Source organism: Ahaetulla prasina, chromosome 4 (assembly GCF_028640845.1).
Source record: "Ahaetulla prasina isolate Xishuangbanna chromosome 4, ASM2864084v1, whole genome shotgun sequence".
Lineage (NCBI taxonomy): Eukaryota > Metazoa > Chordata > Lepidosauria > Squamata > Colubridae > Ahaetulla > Ahaetulla prasina.
This window is the reverse complement of record NC_080542.1, coordinates 54,745,363-54,766,151: the sequence shown is the minus strand read 5'-3', so window position 1 is coordinate 54,766,151 and position 20,789 is coordinate 54,745,363. Positions and strand designations below refer to the sequence as shown.

Below are 20,789 nucleotides of genomic sequence, written 5' to 3'. Positions count from 1 at the left end.
AGAGCTGTGTTTGCTGGCAGAGCGCTCAGGCCACCACAGGCACCCAACACGAATGATGTCAAGCTGGCCACACCAGCTTGACATCACACACAACCCTGATGTAGCCCTCAATGAAATTGAGTTTGACACTCCTGGTCTAACACTACCAGATCTGGGCAAAAATCCAAACCAGCAGATGGCAGTAATGCTGTAAAGCAAACTCTATTGCCTTCTTCAGTCAACTGGATTTCTGCTGGTCAGTTCTGGTAACCTAATTCTAACTAATCTATGAAGGAGAAAGCTTGCAATACAATTACAGAGAAATAGTTTTCAAAAACATTTATTGGTTCAGTTGAAAACAAATCAGAATCTGAGCTTCTGGAAAAACCACTTGTTCTTGCCTGTCTTGTATCTGAAAGAAAGAAAACGATTTTGGTTAATGGTTCTGCAAATCTGTGTTAAGCATCAGCCAAAGCAATCACTTCATGTATGAAACAAGCTAGGCAAATCAGTATGTTTATAATAAATACGATGGTTGAGAATTTTAGGACTTGTAGACCTGACATATTCAGAGGGGAACCAGTATGGGAGATTGATATAAAGCAAGAGATATTGTCAAACACAGAAGTTATAAAATAAGCCATATCAACCATCAGAACATATGGTAAATTCCTTCTTAAAGCATTTCCTTTATTAGGGCAACTCAAAGTACAGGTAACTTGACTTACGGCCATTTGTTTAGTGATCTCTTGAAGTTACAACAGCACTGAAAAGTGACTTATAACCAGTTTTCACTTATAACCATTGCAACATACCCAGTCGTGGTCAAAATTTAAGTGTTTGGCAATTAGCATGTATTTGATAGCTGCATTGTTTCAGGGTCATGTCATCACCATTCGTAAAACTGAAATTATTTTGTATCCACTTTTTCTTGTAATTTTTTTTTTGCTCCCTTAAAAGTTAAGGTCTATAGCTTGGATTCAACTGGAAACATCACATTAGTCAAAAATTACCTTTCTTCAAATTTCACTTTGGCCTCTCGCCGTGCCTTACGTTTCAGGGCAGGATCTCTAAATACATCCTTGTTGACAATGGTTTTGTCCAGGGGGATATCAACAGAGTACCTAAACAAAACACAAGTGGGGAAGTTACAAACCCAGAAACACTTTTGCCTTCTTGCCTGTCTTTTATTTCAAGTTCACAGCTGAAATCAGAGCACAGGAGAAAGGAGATTGAATAACTATTGCTCTTGGTTAAAAAAATATAAAGTCCTACATACTTTATTTTCCTCCCACATAATCTTTTTCCATACTTGCTTTTCCTTCCAACTCACCTGGTTGGCATTAAGTGGTTGTAATTGTAAACTTTAACAAAGGACTTGATTTTGGACCTTTTAGCAATCTTCTTCTTGCCCATACTGGCTGTTACTTTGCGTGGGTAACGATCGATACCTGCCACCAAGGCATGGCTGTATGGGCGGTCTGAAGTGCCATCATCAATGTTCTGTAATAGAAAATCATTTAAAAAGTCATCATAAGCAGCATCTACAGCAATGTTTAATAATGATATTGTTAAGTAATCAACTGCAACTTTATTCAGGAGGGAAAAAATACTACCTTTGTTTTGTTCTAAACAAGAAATTATTTGGACCCAGTCAATTAAAAAAAAAATCATTTTGTACTTTTTCAATTGATCACTCTGCAAGTACCATCCAAGTGTGTCTTTGCTTTACTTAGTTCAGAATTTACTACTCACTTTTACGGGTTTAAAGAATTTATGTTATCAAAACGTGCCTATATATATCACTCCAATTTTAAAACTATAATTAAGTGGAAAAAATGAGCTCTGCATCAAGTTTGTTAAGACTTTATATAGCTCAACTGAAATCAGAGATCAATTTTAATCACGCCCTACACAACTAGACACAATATAAAGCTTGTTGAGTCGGTGACCTCTTATCACTTTCTAAGATCACTTTAAAACAGCATTTTCAATTATGATGTTCAAAGCACTTGATTTTTTACCTTTGTTGTTACTGTTCCTGATACCACTTTATATTATGGTTATATAGTTTTTATAATACTATTTGCATGCTACCCTACAGTGGCTTTGACTTGATGTAAAATGGTTCTGAAATGGTGGTTTATTATTGAAATAAATAAAATCTAAGATAATACCATCTACGAGCATTCCATTACTTTGGGCACAACTTCCAGAAAATTGGCAACACAGTCAAACTTGGAAAAAGCAAAGCAGGATAAGACATGATTAATATTGAGATGGAAAACCACCAGTAAATACCAACGCTGTAGAGTGGAATATAGAAAAATATTCTGGAAGAAGACAGTGGCAAACCATTTTCATACTGCTGCCAAGATGACTCCATGGATATGTTCATATGGTCATCGAGAGTTGAGTTCAGGGAGGCTTTATTAAACTATTTGGTGAAGAGATCCAGCTTTCTCACCTTAACAATAACAGCTTTGCGTCCAGAATAGCGTCCAGCCAAAACAAGAACGACCTTCCCAGGTTTCATAAACTTGCCCATCTCTGAGTAGAACAGCAAAGAAAAATTTTAAAATGCAATCACATATACATATCACATCATTATTTGAAAAATTGAGCATTTCCTTGCCATCAAGCCTATCTATAAAGTTTCATTCATATATAAATATGGTTTTATCTGGGAGTGAGACGACGAGGATTTATTTGCAAATTTATTTTAGCACTCGGAATGATCAATGATGGTTGGGAGGAAGTTTGATTACCATCAGGGTTGTTAATCTCATAGACCCCAGAACCAAGAAATTAATAAGGATACTGCCATCCCACACGAAAGTTTTGCTTTATTTTTATTTAAAAGCAGACAATGCATTTGTTCTAGACGGCGGCAATTTTACCATGAACGCTGAAGAAAAACATCAACCCTCAGGAGAATATATTTCCTTCTCTAGTGCCGGCACACCATAGACCACGAGAAACGAAACTCCCTGTCATAGTTAGTTACTGCATCTTCATATTTCCAAACCTCCCAAACGATCAGAGACATATCTGATATCTTTTAGCTGTCCCACCAACCTGACTTTCCAAGCAGTTTGAGAGGATTACAATGGATTGTTCCACAACGGCTACACAAACCTTACCGAAAGTATTTCGTCTACGGGACAAAGCCGGAAAAGGAGAGGACGTAACTTCCGGGGACCTTTCACCCTCCTGAACGCACTGCGCATGCGCACTTTCGTCCAGCGGGAGTACGTACGAGTGGTTGATTTGGGGTTTCCGTTTACCTGAATGTTCGAAAAGCTGTTTCTCTCGTGTTTTTTCTAAGATTGAAATTTGTCCTTAGAAAATAATTAAGGAAGAGTTGTTCTGCAATTATGTGCTCAACAAATGCGGATAGTGAACTCAGTAATTCCTCTGCCGCATCATATTTTGTGTGAACATTATCGGTCGAATTAAGCTTTCGAGAGCAGCCAAATCTAGAATGACAGTTGATTCCATTTGTTAATAGATTTTTTTTAAAAAAATACCAAACACGGTAAAAAGTCAGGAGCCTCCTTTCCCATTTCCCCTTTTCATAGAAAATATGACTTCTGTAACAGAGTTGTTAATGCTTGGAACACACTACCTGACTGTGGTCTCTTTTCAAAATCCCCAAAGCTTCAACCAAAAGCTGTCAACTATTGACCTCACCCCATTCCTAAGGGGCGTGCATAAGAGCACAAACGTGCCTACCGTTCCTGTCCTATTGTTTTCTTTCATTATATCCAATTAATATAGTTGTTGCATGCTTATGCTTATATATATATATATATGCTTATATATTATTAGTTACTTTCATGCTTATGCTTATATATACTGTTGTGACAAAATAAATAAATAAAAAATTAAAATAAAATATTGAATTGTATATTAAAACCAAGGGGAGAGGAGCTAGTGCAACGTATGTAGTATGATCAATTTATTTTAACATTTGCTTAACGTTTGCTGTAGAGAAAGCCTTACTAGGACTACTTGAATTGGTTCAAAAACAATTTAGAAACTTTTTGGGCATGGTAAAGGAAAATAGCCTAGATACATGGGTCTCCAACCTTGACAACTTTAATACTTGCTGGCTGAGGAATTCTGGAAGTAAGGGGCGTGCATAAAAGCACAAAAGTGCCTACCATTCCTGTCCTATTGTTCCCTTTCATTATATCAAATTAATATAGTTGTTGCATACTTTTGCTTATATATGTTTATATGATGTGTTGTTGTTTTATGTTGATGTTTGTGTATACTGTTGTGACAAAATAAAAATAAAAAGTTGAAATCCACAAGGCTTAAAGTTGCCAAGGTTGGAGACCTCTGGCCTTGAAGGATGAGCTATCCTTATTACATTAAGAAATTATTTTGCTTATTTTTGCTAAAGCAAGACATTTTCACTGTTCTGGAAGAATTTGTTTCTGAAGAATAAATTCAAACAAGATATTTAAATGTTGGATATACCTTCTATGTTGAAATATATATTTAAGTATGCAAACCATTACAATTTGTATATTAAAAGTGAACCTTTTGCTTCAAGTTTTTGGAATATATTTTAGAATATATTTAGGGCCGTGGTTAGCTCAGGCTGGTAAGAAACCTGTTATTAGAACACAGCAGCCTGCAATTACTGCAGGTTCAAGCCCGGCCCAAGGTTGACTCAGCCTTCCATCCTTTATAAGGTAGGTAAAATGAGGACCCAGATTGTTGGGGGGGCAATAAGTTGACTTTGTAAATATATACAAATAGAATGAGACTATTGCCTTATACACTGTAAGCCGCCCTGAGTCTTCGGAGAAGGGCGGGATATAAATGTAAATAAAAAAAAAAGAATATAAATATACCATAAAATGTTCTTTAACACAACTTGTTCAAAATACTAACTGAAGAAAATACATATTTTATTTCATGCACAGAACATCTGAAGGATAATTTTGGGGATTGGCAATCTAACATCCATTTCCCGTTTGTTTTTCTGTCTCATTCAAATTACTTAATCTTTTCCATGAATCCTCTTATATAGCCAACAGAGAATTCCGTTATTTGATATACTGGAAACCCTCATCAATATTTTCTGATAATCTTTCATAGTTTCTGAACTCTTTCACCCCGGCCCCCTTCTAACCTGTTTTTCTCCTGTGCATTTCTGTCCAGCTTCTAATATTGGATATAGATACTGGTGTATTTTGGTGTCAATAAGAAAATATTTGCACTTTGCTTTTGTGTGGTTATCTCAGTACATGCCACAGTCATTCATTACATGCTTTCCACTGTAGCTCTTTGCTCTGGTTGAAAATTTTTTTAAAGACTACTATTATGTTGTTTTTATGTCAGTGGAACACAGTGTTTTCATTTTTTCCCCTGGTTTTTGAAACAAGATGTTAGTGGTGTTAGTGTCATGTTGACTAATATAATTAATTCAGAATTGTTTGAGAAACATTGAACCTTTTGAGGATAAATCACTGCCAAAGTTCTGATGAACAATTTTAGAGTTTTGTAACTACAACTATGTTCATAACTCCAGCAATTTGTTGGTGATTGTCTTCTATGCTTAAAGCATTTTTTTACAAAGGAAATACACTACAATGCAACATATTCCATTTCTTTTCTGTCCCTAGAAAATTAATTAAAGCAAGTTAAACAGATCCTCCTGCAAAGGAGAGCTTCGTGCCAAAAAAATCTCCATAGACAAAAGTATAATAATTTTGCTTGCTCTATATCATTTTTCCATATTCTATTGGAAAGTTGTATCTATTTATTTCATTATTTGTGAAAGAGATCTCTCAACCTCAGAACTATATAGCTTCTCTATGTAGATTGAAAGAGATACTGCACTTTTCCTCAGCCAAACATGTATATGTCTCCAGGACAAGATTTTATGGCAGCCTTGGCAGCCTAGAAATACAATTAGAATCATAGAGTGGGAAGAATACAGTTAGTATTAGAGTTCAGAGTCTAATCAGAGTCCAGTTTAGGAATTCAAATTAAAGCAAATTAAAATAAAGAGAAGAAAAATAAGAACAAAAACTAAGGACACCAGACTGAATTTATTAAAAGCAAAAGACATTTTCCCAATCAATTTCTTCTTCCCATTGTAGTGAACTGGGTTCAAAACAAATAATACAAATATTTTTAAATGAAGATATCCAAGGGCTTAGGGTAGAATTTTTTAAAGCGCACCAATGGATGAACCATCAAACAGTAGAAAAGAGCACCTAAGCTAGATAGGAGTTTTAATCAGACCATTTATATAGATATATAGATATATCACAACTAGTTTAAAACAAAACTGCAGTTTATGTAGCCAAGAAGTCAATGAGCCCCCTGTGCTTGCCCTTTTGAGCAATAGCATGATCAGAATCAGCTTTGAGACTGTGGTTTGTCTTCATTCTTACACATACAGGAAGTCTTAGAGACACTATACAGTTACAAATGCTGCATATATGGAGACAAAGATTACTATTCACCTAAAGAATAAAAATGCTGCAATCTGAAATGGACATTCTTTAGATACATCTTTTATCACTATTCTGAAGAAACATAATTCAAAAAAAGAACATAGCCAAGAATTGCTTTAAGAGATCTAATGGAAGAATCAATAGGTTCAGGTTCAATGTTTGACAGTATAAATTTCCAAAACAGCAGCTTAATTGGTTATGATAACCAAATCAAAGGAGGCTATTTTGTCTGCCATTGAGCAGACTTCTAGCATCAAATTATTTGTTCTTTCAAGGAATATGCTGATTTAAATGTTCAAGCTTAATAGCTTTTTCATTCTTGACTTCAAGTTAAGATTTATCCTACTCTGTCAAAGTAATTACGATCCCAAATTAAACTGTCCTATAAAGTATTATCATCTCTAATTCTTTCCATTTAATTCACAAAATAATTTCTCAGCACCTGAATCTATTGATTTTTTTTGTTTTCCTTATGTTTGGTTGGAATCTAAGTAAACTGTGGTATTTACTTAAACAATATATTTCCTTATCATCAAGCCAGCTGAAAATACAATGGACTCTATCTCCTAGCACAAAACAGCTCAATTGGGGAAAAAACGAACACATTTCCCTGGAAGTAACTGGTTCTGCAGCATCAGTATCAAATAATTTAAGGCCACTGGCACATAGTAAGTCCCTTCTTCAAATGTGAGAAGCCAGGCAGTATATTTAAATTTTAAATTATAAATATACGTATCAGTTTCCTATGCCTCAGGGAGAGAGCATATAAACGGCGATGCAACTAAAATATTAGCTATGTTTAAATACAACCTTGGTTCCATGGCAGGACAAAATCTTTCTAACATTCCCCTCTATATCTATTAGCAAGTGAAATGCTCTCTAACTCCACTGTAAAATTTGTCCATGCAGCAGATATCTTAAAAGATCCTGCCAGTAAGGATCCTGATGCATGTGATTGGAATCGCCAATAGCAGCAGGAGACTAGACAACTAGCAATATTTCCTTCTGTAGGAATACACCAGTACGGCCTCCTGGTCAGAACAACAAATGTATCCTTCCCACCAGCCAACCCCAGGACTGAAACAACCTTCACTTGCCAAGCCACTCAAAAGGCATCCCTGATGTTTTTCAACTGCCGAACAGCCAAGTCCACAGGAAGGCTGAATTGTAGATTACTAAGACGGCTAAGGAGGTTAAGGGCTCCCTCAAAGCCTGTCTGAGCCATGTAACTCCAGGGTTGGTAGTGCACTTGGATCAAAGTTCCTGACTTACAGATAAGATTGAGCCATGAGACTAAACGCTGCTCATTGAGAGCCAGGCATACCAGCGCCTTCAGTTCTGAGTCTGCACTACGCTTGAATGGGTCATGTTCTGACAATACTGTGTGAATGGCTGACAGCAGGCTCTGTTTTGGGGTGGTAGGTACCCCACCCATCACTGGAAGGGCAAAAGACTGGGAGAGTTTGCGAGCTGGTGATTCCACAAAGGCACGGCCGTTCTTTGAACTGTAATACTTCACAAAGAGTTCCCATGGATGCATGGGCTGGGGAGAAGAGCCCAGCATAGGAAGCAAGCAGGCAATTGGAGCTAGAACCAAGCTCATCCCAGGAGATGGGGTGTAGAGACCATGAGCCAGAAGATCCCGCACAGCAGTTGTCAGTTCTTTACGTACTGCCAGTGTTAATTCATCACGTCCTCCCAAGGAAGTGTCCTGGATACCTGAATAACTGATGACATGTTCTGTCTCTCGCAACTGGTACTTTTGAGCAAGTTGCCTGACATGGGCCACGGCCATCTCTAGCTTGTTCATTAAAGGGGAATAGTCTCTGTCAGACTGGTTCCTCTGCCATAACTGATGAGGGATTTGACCTGTTGCACAACCAAATTGGCTCAAAGCAAAAATCTGTAGCATAGCAAGCATTCGACGCATGAGATGCAGCCCTGTTTCTCGCATCCTCTGAGCTTCTTCTGAGTTCACTGCAGAGAGAAAGTGAATATTTTTTAAGACAGTTGCATATACTTGCATATTGTGGTCTCATATCACAGTCTGAGGAAAGGACAGAAGGAGGAGAGAGCCTATAATGGTTGCAGTTATATATAGGGCTAACTTTGGCAACATTCTATATAGTTTTGGAGAAAGAACAGTACTTGAGAATGAGGTTGGTGGGTGCCACAACAGTAATATGGGTGATGAAAGAGGATAGTAATATTCATGTTAACTCATTCAACAGTACAACTGGGCAGATAATGAAAAAGTGGCATGCCCATGTGGTTGTCCGTATCTGAAGGAAGAAACAGTAGAGCTGCTTTTTTCATCTCTGAGTGTTTTACAGCATTCATATAACTCACTCCATATTCCATAAGCTGGTATGTACCAAGTACCACATATACTCTTGCAGCCATATCATTTTTCAGGATGAGAACTCCCACCCACCCAAGACATTTGGCTGTCTGATATTTAGAAATTTGATTTCTTTATAGCGATGGATCATTTCATGCCTGCGATCTGATTTTCAAGCAAGGAAATAGTATAAGCCAGTAGTAATATATCTCCACTAATGGGAAATAAATCAAGCCTACAAATGGGCATCTGGAAAAAGCCTCAGGATAACCAATTTCTACTCCGCTCTTTCCAAAAGATTTGTGATGATTTTTTCCCCCCACAATAGTATAAACAAGATATCAGTGGCTGCTTCTGCCAAGATCTCAGAGGCTGAATAGAAAAATAGGAATTGGGGCAGGTAAGTCAGTGATAGAAGGGTTCTGTAACTCCCATTCTTCTCAATAACCTATTCCAAACTGCCATATCCCATTTCTATAACCAGCAAAAGACCTTTACCAATTTTTTATTCAACCGACCTTTTTAACTATCGGTATGATATGCAAACAAATTTTTGCTTGGATGGATACTCACATCGGCTGCTTTTGTGATGTTGCTGCATGTTTGGCTTGCAGGTGCCACTTCCAGTTTGTCCGCTTGAACAGTCACAATGTCCTTCCTCTGATTTGCCAGGACTACCTTCTTCTGCAAGGAAGAAAAATATTTTGACCAACCTTTATAAAACTAAGAGCTCAGCTTTGGCTCACATCATATATCCAGTGAACCAAGGCTCAGCTTCATCCCAGCAATACTTCTTCTCTTTCATCTATCTTTATATAGATGAACAATTGCAATGCATTATTTCTATACTCTCATTTCCACATTCAGTGCAATCATTTGAGAATATCTCAGTTCTGTATATGTCTTCGTAAAGAAGGGTGATCCCAATTTCTAGATAGAATAGAATAACAGAGGTGGAAGGGACCTTAGAGGTCTTCTAATCCAACCCCCTGCTTAGGCAGGAAACCCTATATCATTTCAGACAAATGGTTATTCAATCTCTTCTTAAAAACATCTGTTGGAGCACAATTTCTGGAGGCAAGTTGTTCCACTGATTGTTCTAACTATCAGGAAATTTCTCCTTAGTTTTAGGTTGCTTCTCTCCTTGATTGTTTCCACCCATTGCCTGCCCTCAGATGCTTTGGAGAAAAGCTTGACTCCCTCTTCTTTGTGGCAGCCCCTGAGATATTGGAACACTGCTATCATGTCTCCCCTTGTCCTTCTTTTTATTAAACTAGACATACCGAGTTCCTGCAACCGTTCTTCATATGTTTTAGCCTCCAGGCCCCTAATCATCTATGTTGCTCTTTTCTGCACTCTTTCTAGTCTCAACATCTTTTTTTACATCCTGGTGATCGAAATTGGGTGTAATATTCTAAGTGTGGTCTTACCAATACTTCATATGATCTTGATTCTATTCCTCTGTTTATGCAGCCTAAAACTGAACTGGCATTTTTGGCAGCTGCAGCACACTGCTGGCTCATATTTAAATGATTGTCCACTAGGACTCCAAGATCCCTCTCACAGTTACTATTATTGAGTGAGGTACCACATATCCTGTATCTGTACATTTTGTTTTTCTTGCCTTATTGTAGAACCTTATTTTTTTCATTCAATTTTATTTTGTTAGATAGCGTCCAATGTTTAAGTCTGTCAAGATCTTTCTGTATCTTAAGCCTATTTTCTGGAGTGTTGGCTATTCCTGCTAAGCTATCCTTTATGATCTGGCTTGATCTATTGGTTAAGGCACCAGGCTAGAAACTGGGTGACTGAGTTTTAATCCTGCCTTAGCCCTGAAAGTCAGCTTGATGACCTTGGGTTAGTGTCTCTCAGCACAGCTCAGCTCACAATACAGTTGTTGTGGAGCAAATAGGAAGGAGGAGTATTAGATATGTTAGCTGTTTTGAGTTGTTTATAAAAATGATAAACATGGGAAAATAAATAAATGCATACATGCATAGATACATACATACATACATACATAATATATAGAAATGTATCACTCATAAAACAGAAAAAAGAATGTCAGAATAAAATAATCACCACCCCACAACTCTCAAAGGTGACAATCAACATTAATCCTGGGAGAAGAGTCAAGTCTTATGGATTTATTTAAATAAGGACTGAGTGAATGACTTCAATAGTCTATAACATCCTCCTAGAAAACTGACATTTGTTGCTAAACACTGCTTTTTCAGATATCACATTTCTGTATTTTTATTCTTTCTCATAGGAAACCTCTAATGCAGAAAGAATGCAGGCGGCCAACTGAAAGCAAGTATCACACTGGATGTGGAAGTGAGTATATCCTTGTTATTATGATGGCCAATGTTATTAAATCCTGCAAGAGCTCATAACTGAAACCACTCTTAAGTATCAGTAATGATCAACTGTTCTTCCCAGACAACAACAGCCCACTTTCATAGGTCTTGTTTATAAACAGCCACCAGAAATAACCATTCAACAAGCCACATAGATAAATAGACTTGTAACAAATTTCGGTACAATCAGGTTCTCCTTGTCTTTTCAGACAGTATCACAGACCCTAACATATCTGTGAAAATGGATGATAACAGGATCTAATGAAGTGGATTCTAGCCTAAGAAAGCTGATTCCATAATCAGTTTTGTAGGATATTCAGCTTCTACAGAAATTGTTTATTTTTCTTGCATGACAGGAGAACCAACCCTACTGGAAAAATATTAAGCAGGACTTTATCTGTCATCTTTTCCTGCTAATTTTGGTAAGAACAAACAAAATGTGATACTTATTAATTTCTTAAACTGAAGTACATATTTATATTAATTTGGTATCATAATCAGTCCAAAACTTCAGATTATTCAATACATTACATAGTGCCTTTCAGATCTGGTTCCTAGTTGATCTCATGTATTGTACCAAGTATGCAAGATATGTATATTTTCTGACCCTGGATGAAATTGATAAACATTTCAAGGTCCCGGATCTGGGTTTTCAACTGATCCACCAGCTGTTCCTTTACACGGGCTGGGTTGATGATTTGTGCCACAGCAGCATCCACCTGCTGACGCAACTCTTCTGTGGACAGCAAGGCAATGTCCTCACTCAAGTTCATGTCCAATTTCTTGATTAGTTCCTCAATAATCACCTGTGAAGCACAGCAGGAATAAATCAGGTGTTAATCTCACTCTTTGCTAAGGATTCTCTTCCCAAAATGTTTAAAAATCAAATGTCTCAGTTAAAGGTGTCCCTTTATAGGCAAAAGAAAATTATGCCTGACTATATACCAATGTGTCTTACCTGCTGTCTCTCCATGACCACAGACTGAGGCAATGTATCATAGCTACCCTCCTGGTAGGCAAATGTTTCCAAGTCATCTAACTGTGCCTTAAGCTGCAGAATTAGTTCTCGTTGCTTCTCCTTTCTAGCTTCCAGCTGTTCTTGCTTCTCATATTCATTCTGAAATGAAGAAAAAAAAGTCATATTGTATCTCTGTGTAAATTGGGAGTAGAGTAATTGTAGGAGGAGTACTGTGCTAGTCAATGGGAGCAAAAAAAATTAAGAGGAATCTAATAGCACCTTTTCTGATTAATTTTTTTTAATTAAAAGGCATTAGCTTTCAGGGGCTGCAGTTCAATTAATCAAGTTCAGAGTGGCAATGCAGCTTATAAAATGAGTTGCAACTGCCAAAAGACTATGCTTTTTCATATAATTGTTAATCAGAAAAGATGCTATCAGACTCCTATTGACTTTAAGAATAAAATTAGAATAAAGTTCTTAAAGAACTATGTGTGTCCAGACCTAAGGGCTATCACTTGTTGCATAAAACAGTCAACCTTGACTTGAAATTGCAACAGTCTTTTGGAGCATCTTTCTCCAGCTCTTACTTCTGTCCACAATCCATCAAGAGAATCCATAATAATTATATTACTGGAAAGGGCAGCAGGGAAAAAATGCCCTACGTTTATGACCTAGAAACTCTCTTGACAGGCACATTTTTATGCCTTTCTAATTCAACACCTTATAAAAAGTATAACGAGATGCAGAATACAGCAGACACTTGCAAAGTCATTTACAGATTTTTTTTAACGCAAGTAGTCCTCAATTTATGACTACAATTGGGATTGGAATCTCAGTTGTTGGGCACAGTAGTCATTAAGTGAGATACCTATGTGACTGCTTCATTCAATGACCACAATCCTACAGTCCCAGTTGCCATTGTTAAGTGATCTGCAAAGTTGCTGCAGATCAGATGCAGCAAAAGAACTGCCTGCAGATGGATTTCAATCCCATTCCCCATGTGCAGAAAAGAATGCCTCTACAAGGCTGCAGAAATGGAGCTTCGATCTCCACCATCTGAGTTCCATTTTTGGAGTCCAGCAGAATAGTTCTGTTATATTCAGCAGGTAGCAAAGATGAGAATGAGTCCTTTTGATGGGCAACAGCAGCTTGTAATCTTTCCTGCTGTTTCCTCATTGACTTTCTATGGAAGCCAGCAAAGAAGATTCCAAATGGTGATCACTTGGTAAGTGTGAAGAGGTTGCCAAGCACCCAAATGTGCGTATGTGGTGGTGGGGGGCAATGACAGTGAGAGGTTTTATAATATTTTAGATCATAAAGCACTCTTTCAGAGGCCATCATAACTTTAAACAGTAATTAAACAACTGGTTGGTTGAGGATTACCTATAATATTTTTTTAAAAAAAGATATGGTACAAGAACCTTAGTAGATTTTCTAGATCTCAGGCACACATTTTATCATATGATTAAATCATGCAACATGGTGACCTGCTTCAAACTACAACAATTTATGATCCAAATTCCAGGCTCAATTGTTTTCATTAATGAGGACTGCTTGTATTCACTGCTCTGGCCTCATAGCAGCTAGACAAAATTTACAATATCTTGGGTAACAACAATTCCATGGTATATTAGAAAAAAATTAATGTGCCATTTAACATCTCTTCCTAGGAACTCTTTTAGGAGGGATCTAATTATATCCCCATATAAATTATAGTACAGGTAGTCCTTGCTAAGCAACAATTGGCAATGGCAACTTGGTCATTAAGCAATCACTAAATAAAACCACAGTTGTACTTATAAAGTTCCTTCACCTTTCCTTAGCTTTATGCTATAAAAAGTTTAAAGATTAGGATTAACCAGTCTTAAAATTACTTTTTCATCATCATCGTAACTGTGAATAGTGTATTATAAGGATTACCTGTACAACATATCCCACATTACCATGTGGGAGTCAGACAGGTAGAAGTGTTCAAAATACGGAATCTTTTGGTGTCTATTGTCAGTGACTGTCAAAGACAATATAGCAAATTTAATTAGAGCAATTGCTCTATGATAACAGTAACTTGTTAGGGATTAGCGGAAATTAGTTGGCATGATACTGAAGACTCCAAACTTTATGCTGCTTTGGTTATATGAATACTATTTATATATTTCTGCTCCTCCATTATACTTCAATCAAATGCCATATAATAAAAATGCTTGAAAATTTTGTAATTCAAAATTTCCCCAATTTATATTACTAAACTTCCTTATTTACTAATCACAAAGTTATAAAAACAAAGTGGATTAATATACCTTCAAGTACTAATTCTGAAAAGGGAAAGTCTTATAAGTCTGTTGGACAATATATTTTATTAATTTGCTCTGGTTGAAAAATATTTTCAGTGATTAAAATCAGAAATTTAGAAGTGGAAAACTCCAAGTGTGGCTTTATAATAATTTATAAATTATTTTATAATAAGTCCTGGAGTCCTGGAAGTCCACGGTCTATCTTGCCAGCCAGGGAGCCTAATCCTGCTGTATTGACATCTTGACCGGCCTGGATAGACTGCTAACCGTACTGTACTTTTTGTTTATGCAAGATTTTCAACTGCGGACCTTCTTACCCTGCGAGATTCCCCTCTCTTGCAGGTCTGGCCCTCCACACTATCGAGGGCACATCTTGAGGACAGGTTTTGGAATCCCAAGAGTTGGCATGCTAAATCTAGGAGGCTTAGGGGATTTTTAACGAACTGTTTTAATCGCTTTTTACGGGGGAGTTTTAATGGAAATTTTAAGGGGAGGAAATTGAGTTTGGGTTGGGGGGGGTGGATGGGGGGGTGAGGAAACCCATCAGGGAGGTTATTATTAAGGAGAGTCTTGAGCCGAGGGAGACCACTGTGCTTCAGATAGCTGGGTGTGAATCCCTCTACGTGAAGTGGGGTCGTAGGACTCAGGTGGGCTTGCTGATCACGTACCTGGCTCCTTGCTGCGTGACAACAGCCCTGCCCGAGCTGTTGGAGTTGCTGGCCGGGTTGACAGTTGAAACCCCTAGACTGTTGGTCATGGGGGATTTCAATCTGCCATCAATCGGCGTGGCATCCTCGGCGGCTCGGGAGTTCATGGCTTCCATGATGGCCATGGACCTGATTCAACTAATTGATGGCCCTACCCACGTCGGGGGAGGCACCCTAGACTTGATCTTTATCTCTGGCCAGTGGTTGAATGATCTGATTTTAAATGATTTAGTTATCGAACCTCTGTCATGGTCGGATCATTTCCTCCTTCGTCTAGACTTTCTGACCGCTACCCACCACTGCAGGGAGACGGAACCAATGCGTTGGTTCCGTCCCAGGCGCCTGATGGACCCAGAGAGGTTCCTGACGGAGCTTGGGCCGTTTCCCGAGAATCTGGCCTACGACACGACTGAAGAACAGGCCGCGGCTGGAGCTTTGGATCATGTTGTGCCTTTGCGGCTCTGACCCGGCGTCGGTGTCGTGTCCCACTCCTCCGCTGATGGCCGGGTCAGGGAAATCCGAATCAGGCTTGCCTCTGCAGCTCTGCCCAAAGTCCTAGCAAAGTCCTCAGAGCAGGCAGGAGACCAGTAAGTGACTTCAGCAAGATAAGTTCGACTTTTGCCTGACTCAGAGACTGCCAGAAAGCAGATCCTTTATATATAGGCCATGGGGTGTGGCTCCATGACTCAGCACTCATTAAGGCCTGCCCCTCCCTTCCTTCTGTTGCCTCCGCCTATCCAGCCTTCTGATGCGAGGGTCACACCAATCAGCAGCTGTTGGGAATAAACCCTCCTCAGGCTCACATGCTGTGGAGGAGGGGAGGTCTAGCTGCTCCGTTTGCCTGGGCATGGAGTCAGGGCTGGGGCCGGGAGATGCTCCTTCTTCTGCAGTTTGTGTGGGCATGGAGCCAGGACTTGGGCCGGGAGGCATACATTCCTCAGTGTTCGAGAGCAGGTAAAAAGGCCCTGGCTGCTCTGAGGGCGGGCAAGACACAACAGTCGGTCTCAACCAGCTCCTTGGTTTTCCGAGGAGCTGAGGGAGATGAAACGCTGGAGAAGAAGCCTAGAGAGTGTCTGGAGATCCAGCCGTTCTGAGGCTGACCGGACACTAGTTAGGTCCTATAGCAGGACCAACCTAGTGGCATTGAGGGATGCGAAACATTCCTACATTTCCTCCCTCATAACCTCATAACAGATAACTGCCCGGCCACCCTGTTTCGGGTGACCCGCTCTGTCCTTCAACAGGAGGGGCGGGAGGACCCCCTACAAGGGCGTGCCGAGGAGTTTAACGGTTATCTATACAATAAAATCATTCAGTTTCGGGACGGATTGGATCAAAATTGGGTAGATCAAGGCGACAGTTCCAAGACCCGTCTTGTTGAGGTGGTTTGGGATAATTTTGACCCTGTGACTCCCGAAGACATGGACAGGTTGCTGGGTAGGTTGAATGCCACCACATGTTTACTGGATCCGTGCCCCTCCTGGTTGGTACTGGCCATGCAGGAGGTGACACGAGGCTGGCTCCGGGTGATTACAAATGCTTCCTTGCGGGAGGGGGTCTTTCCCGCTGCCTTGAAAGAGGCGGTGGTGAGACCTCTCCTCAAGAAGCCTTCCCTGGATCCAGCTGTTTTAGGAAATTACCGCCCAGTCTCCAATCTTCGCTTCATAGAGAGTGCGGTGGCACGTCAGCTACCCCAGTACCTGGATGAAACTGTCTATCTAGACCCGTTCCAGTCCGGCTTTCGGCCCGGATACAGTACGGAGACAGCTTTGGTCGCGTTGGTGGATGATCTCTGGAGGGCCAGGGATAAGGGTTATTCCTCTGCCCTGGTCCTATTAGACCTCTCAGCGGCTTTTGATACCATCGACCATGGTATCCTGCTGCGCCGGTTGGAGGGGTTGGGAGTGGGAGGCACCGTTTATCGGTGGTTCTCCTCCTACCTCTCTGACCGGACGCAGACGGTGTTGACAGGGGGGCAGAGATCGACTCCGAGGTGCCTCATGTGTGGGATGCCGCAGGGATCGATTCTCTCACCCCTTCTGTTCAACATCTATATGAAGCCGCTGGGTGAGATCATCAGTGGTTTTGGGGTGAGATACCAACTGTACGCTGATGACACCCAGCTGTACTTTTCCACCCCGGGCCACCCCAGCAAAGCTGTCGAAGTGCTGTCCCAGTGTTTGGAAGCCGTACGGGTCTGGATGGGGAGGAACAGACTCAAACTTAATCCCTCCAAGACGGAGTGGCTGTGGATGCCGGCACCCCAGTACAGTCAGCTGCAGATGCGGCTGTCTATTGGGGGCGAGTCGTTGGCCCTGATGGAGAGGGTGCGCAACTTGGGCGTGCTCCTGGATGGGCAGTTGTCTTTTGAAGAACACTTGACGACCGTCTCCAGGAGAGCTTTTTATCAGGTTCGCCTGATCCGCCAGTTGCGTCCCTTCTTGGACCGGGATGCCCTATACACGGTCACTCATGCTCTCGTTACCTCTCGCTTGGACTACTGCAATGCTCTCTACATGGGGCTCCCCTTGAAGAGCACTCGGAGACTTCAGCTAGTCCAGAATGCGGCTGCACGGGTTATTGAGGGAGCGGTTCGGAGCTCCCACGTAACACCTATCCTGCGCAGACTGCACTGGCTACCTGTTGTTTTCCGGGTGCGCTTCAAGGTATTGGCTACCACCTTTAAAGCGCTCCATGGCTTAGGACCGAGTTACTTACGGGACTGTCTATTGCCGTCTTCTATCTCCCAGCGTCCGGTGCGTTCCCACAGAGAGGGACTCCTGAGGGTGCCGTCAGCCAAACAGTGTCGACTGGCGGCCCCCAGGGGGAGGGCCTTCTCTGTGGGGGCTCCTACCCTGTGGAACGATCTTCCCCTTGGGCTTCGACAATTACCTAACCTTAGGACCTTTCGCCACGAACTTAAAACCTATTTATTTCGTATGGCTGGACTGGCCTGATTTTTAAATTTTAATTGAATTTAATGGGTTTTAAATTTCTGTAATTTTATAGGGTGTAATGTTATTTTAAATTTTTTGGCTAATTGAATAAGTTTCTTAAGGGTGTTTTTAATATTGTGTATGTTTCTGTTTGTATTTTATTTGGCTGTTCACCGCCCTGAGTCCTTCGGGAGAAGGGCAGTATACAAATTAAAATATTATTATTATTATTATTATTATTATTATTATTATTATTATTATTATTATTATTATTATTATTAAATTTCAACTATATTGGAACACACAGTTCAGGAAAAGCCGAATGAGCCCAAATCTTAAAGTAATCTAAATCCTGTCTTTTGACAGCCAGTTGATTATAGGAACATCATACAGTAATAACAATCTCTTCTACTCAACTGTTGATTTCAATAGCTTGACTGAAACCGATTGTTCCTGAAAGACTAGAGCAGCTGCATCCTTCATTAATGTAATGTTCCCCTTAATATGGGACTTGAAATCTACTTTGTGGTTTTAAATACAACCTCAAAACTTTTAAGTAACTGGGATATTTTCCACTTGTGGGTAAATTTCCCATTGCACAGAGCCAAGCTCCAGGAAATTTTTGTAGCAGCTTAACATTCAACTTTCCCCGATGGCTCCGGTTTTATATCTATCGCATATAAAGTAAATCAGATTTGTTGGGCAACGAAGTTACCTAATGTATCTTTGAAAGATCACAGCGGCGGAGGACTGCATCAGTGACCTCCAGCTCCTGCTCACCTTGGCGTCACTGCCCACTCCGTCCACCGCCGCCGCGGCAAAGCCCGGGCAGCCGCGGAAAGCGAATTCCTCCAGCTCACGGAGGAGACGCTGCTGCTGCCCTGGGCCGGCACGCGCCACTTGCCGGAGCCGGAACTGGACCTGTGCGAAGTGCGAAGCCAAAGCTAAGAGCGCCGAGTGAAGGCGGCGACGTTCCGCCCTAAGCGCCCGCGGGGATCCCGGTTCGGCTTCGATTTCCTCCCCGACTTCTTCCTCGCCAGCTTGGACCTCGGCTACCGCGCCCACCGGCGCCCAGCGCTCGCCGGGACTCGCCGCAGTCTCCATTGCAGCCGATTCGATAAGCTGCCTCTGTCTGCTACTATCAAATGTCAACGGGGAACCGGGCCGGCAAAATGAAACGTCATTTCCGGTCCTGTGAGAAACGACAGGGAAAATCGTCATACGGAAGTAGATGTGGCCTTTGGCGCTTTACCGCACGCGGGAGCATACAAGCAGCGTCGTGACTGCGTTCGTGTGATGTACGTTGCATGATTGACTGGAGGAGGCGTGGCTATTTAAATCAGTTTTCTGGATTCGCGCGACGCACTGAAGTATTAAATTAACCAAGGGATTTGAGTTCGCATAACACGTTTTATTAAAATGAGGCTGATTTGTGAGCCTCCTCTAAACGGCAACCAAAACAAGATAATGGTCAATTGCCTAAAATAAACTTCAGCGACTCCGTTTGAAATCTGAACGCCGGGTAGAAAAGAGCATAGCTCTTTTTTTACTGTAGTAAAAAGGAGACATATTTCAGATGAGGTTAACTATAACTACATAATATATAATACTGATTATTTCAAAGGAAAGGAGTGTACTTATATACGAACGAAGGTTAACAGTTACGTTGCAATTATATAAGGTTTAGAATTCAGACATACTTGCAGAACAATCTCACATTTATTTGGAAACGTCTTTTTCAAGGAGGCTTTCTTCAAGCATAGTTAAAATATTAGAAGTTGCAACTTGGTGTGTTTCTATAATGAAATGAATTGATTTACTGTGCAGAAATCTTGAACGTAATCCCTTTAAGCAAACATGCCTTATCCTGAAAACAAATGTGCACTGGTCCTCAAAAGTTTCTGCCAAAGTTTGAAAAATAATTATTCTTAAATTAGCTTATTGAAACTGGCATACCCAAGAAAGTTTTTGTTTCAACGGAACTATAAGCATCAAAGCGACTACAGTACCTACTTAAAATAGATATATGGCACCTATGATATATTCTGGAATGTGTCGGGACATTTGTGGAAATGAGTGCTGGGCAGCAACTACTGGGGAGGGGGAGCCTCTGAATTTAGCTCCGCCTGGCCCAAGAGGATCAAATAAGCCTGTCTGCCTGAAAGGGCAGGGAGGCTGGGGGACACAGAACTCAATAAACGGCAGCCATCATGGCAAGGTGAGTGCTTGTGGTTTGGTGACAGCTCTTTGATAGGACTTGTTCTGTCTTTTTCTTCCAGCTGATCTGATTTGATGATCTAAATTCTGGATCCCCTCAAAATAGAATAAAAATCTATGGTCTTGCCTGCTTGGGCAGGAAGCCTACTTCTTTAATATTCACTGTATTAAAATGTGGTATTTGAATCTGTAAACATTTAATTGATTAGAACTTTTCAATTATATTACATTGTGTGATCCTCCTAGTATCCTTTTCCAAACTGAGCAAACAGAAATAACTCTGATATTTTACAGAATAACAAGCAGCGCTCTCTGTTCAATTAGGTCTGAGTAATTTATTTGAGGGTTTGAGGAAATTTGCTAATTTTAGTTAATTAACTTAATTTCAGCTTAACTGTCAATTATCTAGTGAAGACAGACCATTGTAGATTCTACAGCATTAATATTTTAAAGTAAGATTGAAACAGTATAAGGAATAAAATATATTAGGATATAAAACTTCTCACAATTGTCCCCTT

At 40.3% G+C, this 20,789-nt stretch overlaps 3 protein-coding genes across 6 annotated transcripts in view; 1 reads left to right on the top strand and 2 right to left on the bottom strand.

Annotated features, from left to right (window-relative positions):
- Window positions 1-303: 303 nt before the first annotated feature.
- On the bottom strand, window positions 304-3,195 carry RPL27 (ribosomal protein L27). 2 transcript variants are annotated; one of them, XM_058183677.1, is made up of 5 exons: window positions 3,123-3,195; window positions 2,447-2,529; window positions 1,313-1,482; window positions 993-1,103; window positions 304-391 (listed from the first exon to the last, which is right to left on the bottom strand). In XM_058183677.1, exons 2-5 carry the CDS (start codon window positions 2,525-2,527, stop codon window positions 343-345), a joined length of 411 nt encoding a protein of 136 aa, XP_058039660.1. In that variant the 5' UTR covers window positions 2,528-2,529; window positions 3,123-3,195; the 3' UTR covers window positions 304-342. The 2 variants fall into 2 exon arrangements, with proteins under 2 accessions (XP_058039660.1, XP_058039661.1); XM_058183678.1 differs by lacking the exon at window positions 3,123-3,195 and adding an exon at window positions 3,058-3,093.
- Window positions 3,196-6,031: 2,836 nt separating this feature from the next.
- On the bottom strand, window positions 6,032-19,298 carry RUNDC1 (RUN domain containing 1). Of its 2 annotated transcripts, none has more exons than XM_058180929.1 (5): window positions 18,835-19,298; window positions 12,121-12,279; window positions 11,740-11,968; window positions 9,376-9,486; window positions 6,032-8,438 (listed from the first exon to the last, which is right to left on the bottom strand). In XM_058180929.1, the coding sequence occupies exons 1-5, from the start codon at window positions 19,273-19,275 to the stop codon at window positions 7,567-7,569; spliced, it is 1,812 nt and encodes a 603-aa protein (XP_058036912.1). In that variant the 5' UTR covers window positions 19,276-19,298; the 3' UTR covers window positions 6,032-7,566. The 2 variants fall into 2 exon arrangements, with proteins under 2 accessions (XP_058036912.1, XP_058036913.1); XM_058180930.1 differs by having other exon boundaries at window positions 11,770-11,968; window positions 18,835-19,293.
- Window positions 19,299-20,123: 825 nt separating this feature from the next.
- Window positions 20,124-20,789, top strand: part of PTGES3L (prostaglandin E synthase 3 like) — a 43,503-nt gene continuing 42,837 nt past the window's right edge. Inside the window, exon 1 of one of the 2 annotated variants that reach the window (XM_058180932.1) lies at window positions 20,124-20,272. In XM_058180932.1, coding sequence (XP_058036915.1) covers window positions 20,265-20,272 — 8 coding nt within the window. In that variant the 5' untranslated portion in view covers window positions 20,124-20,264. The remainder of the gene's footprint in view (window positions 20,273-20,789) is intronic. The other variant, XM_058180933.1, reaches the window with a different exon arrangement.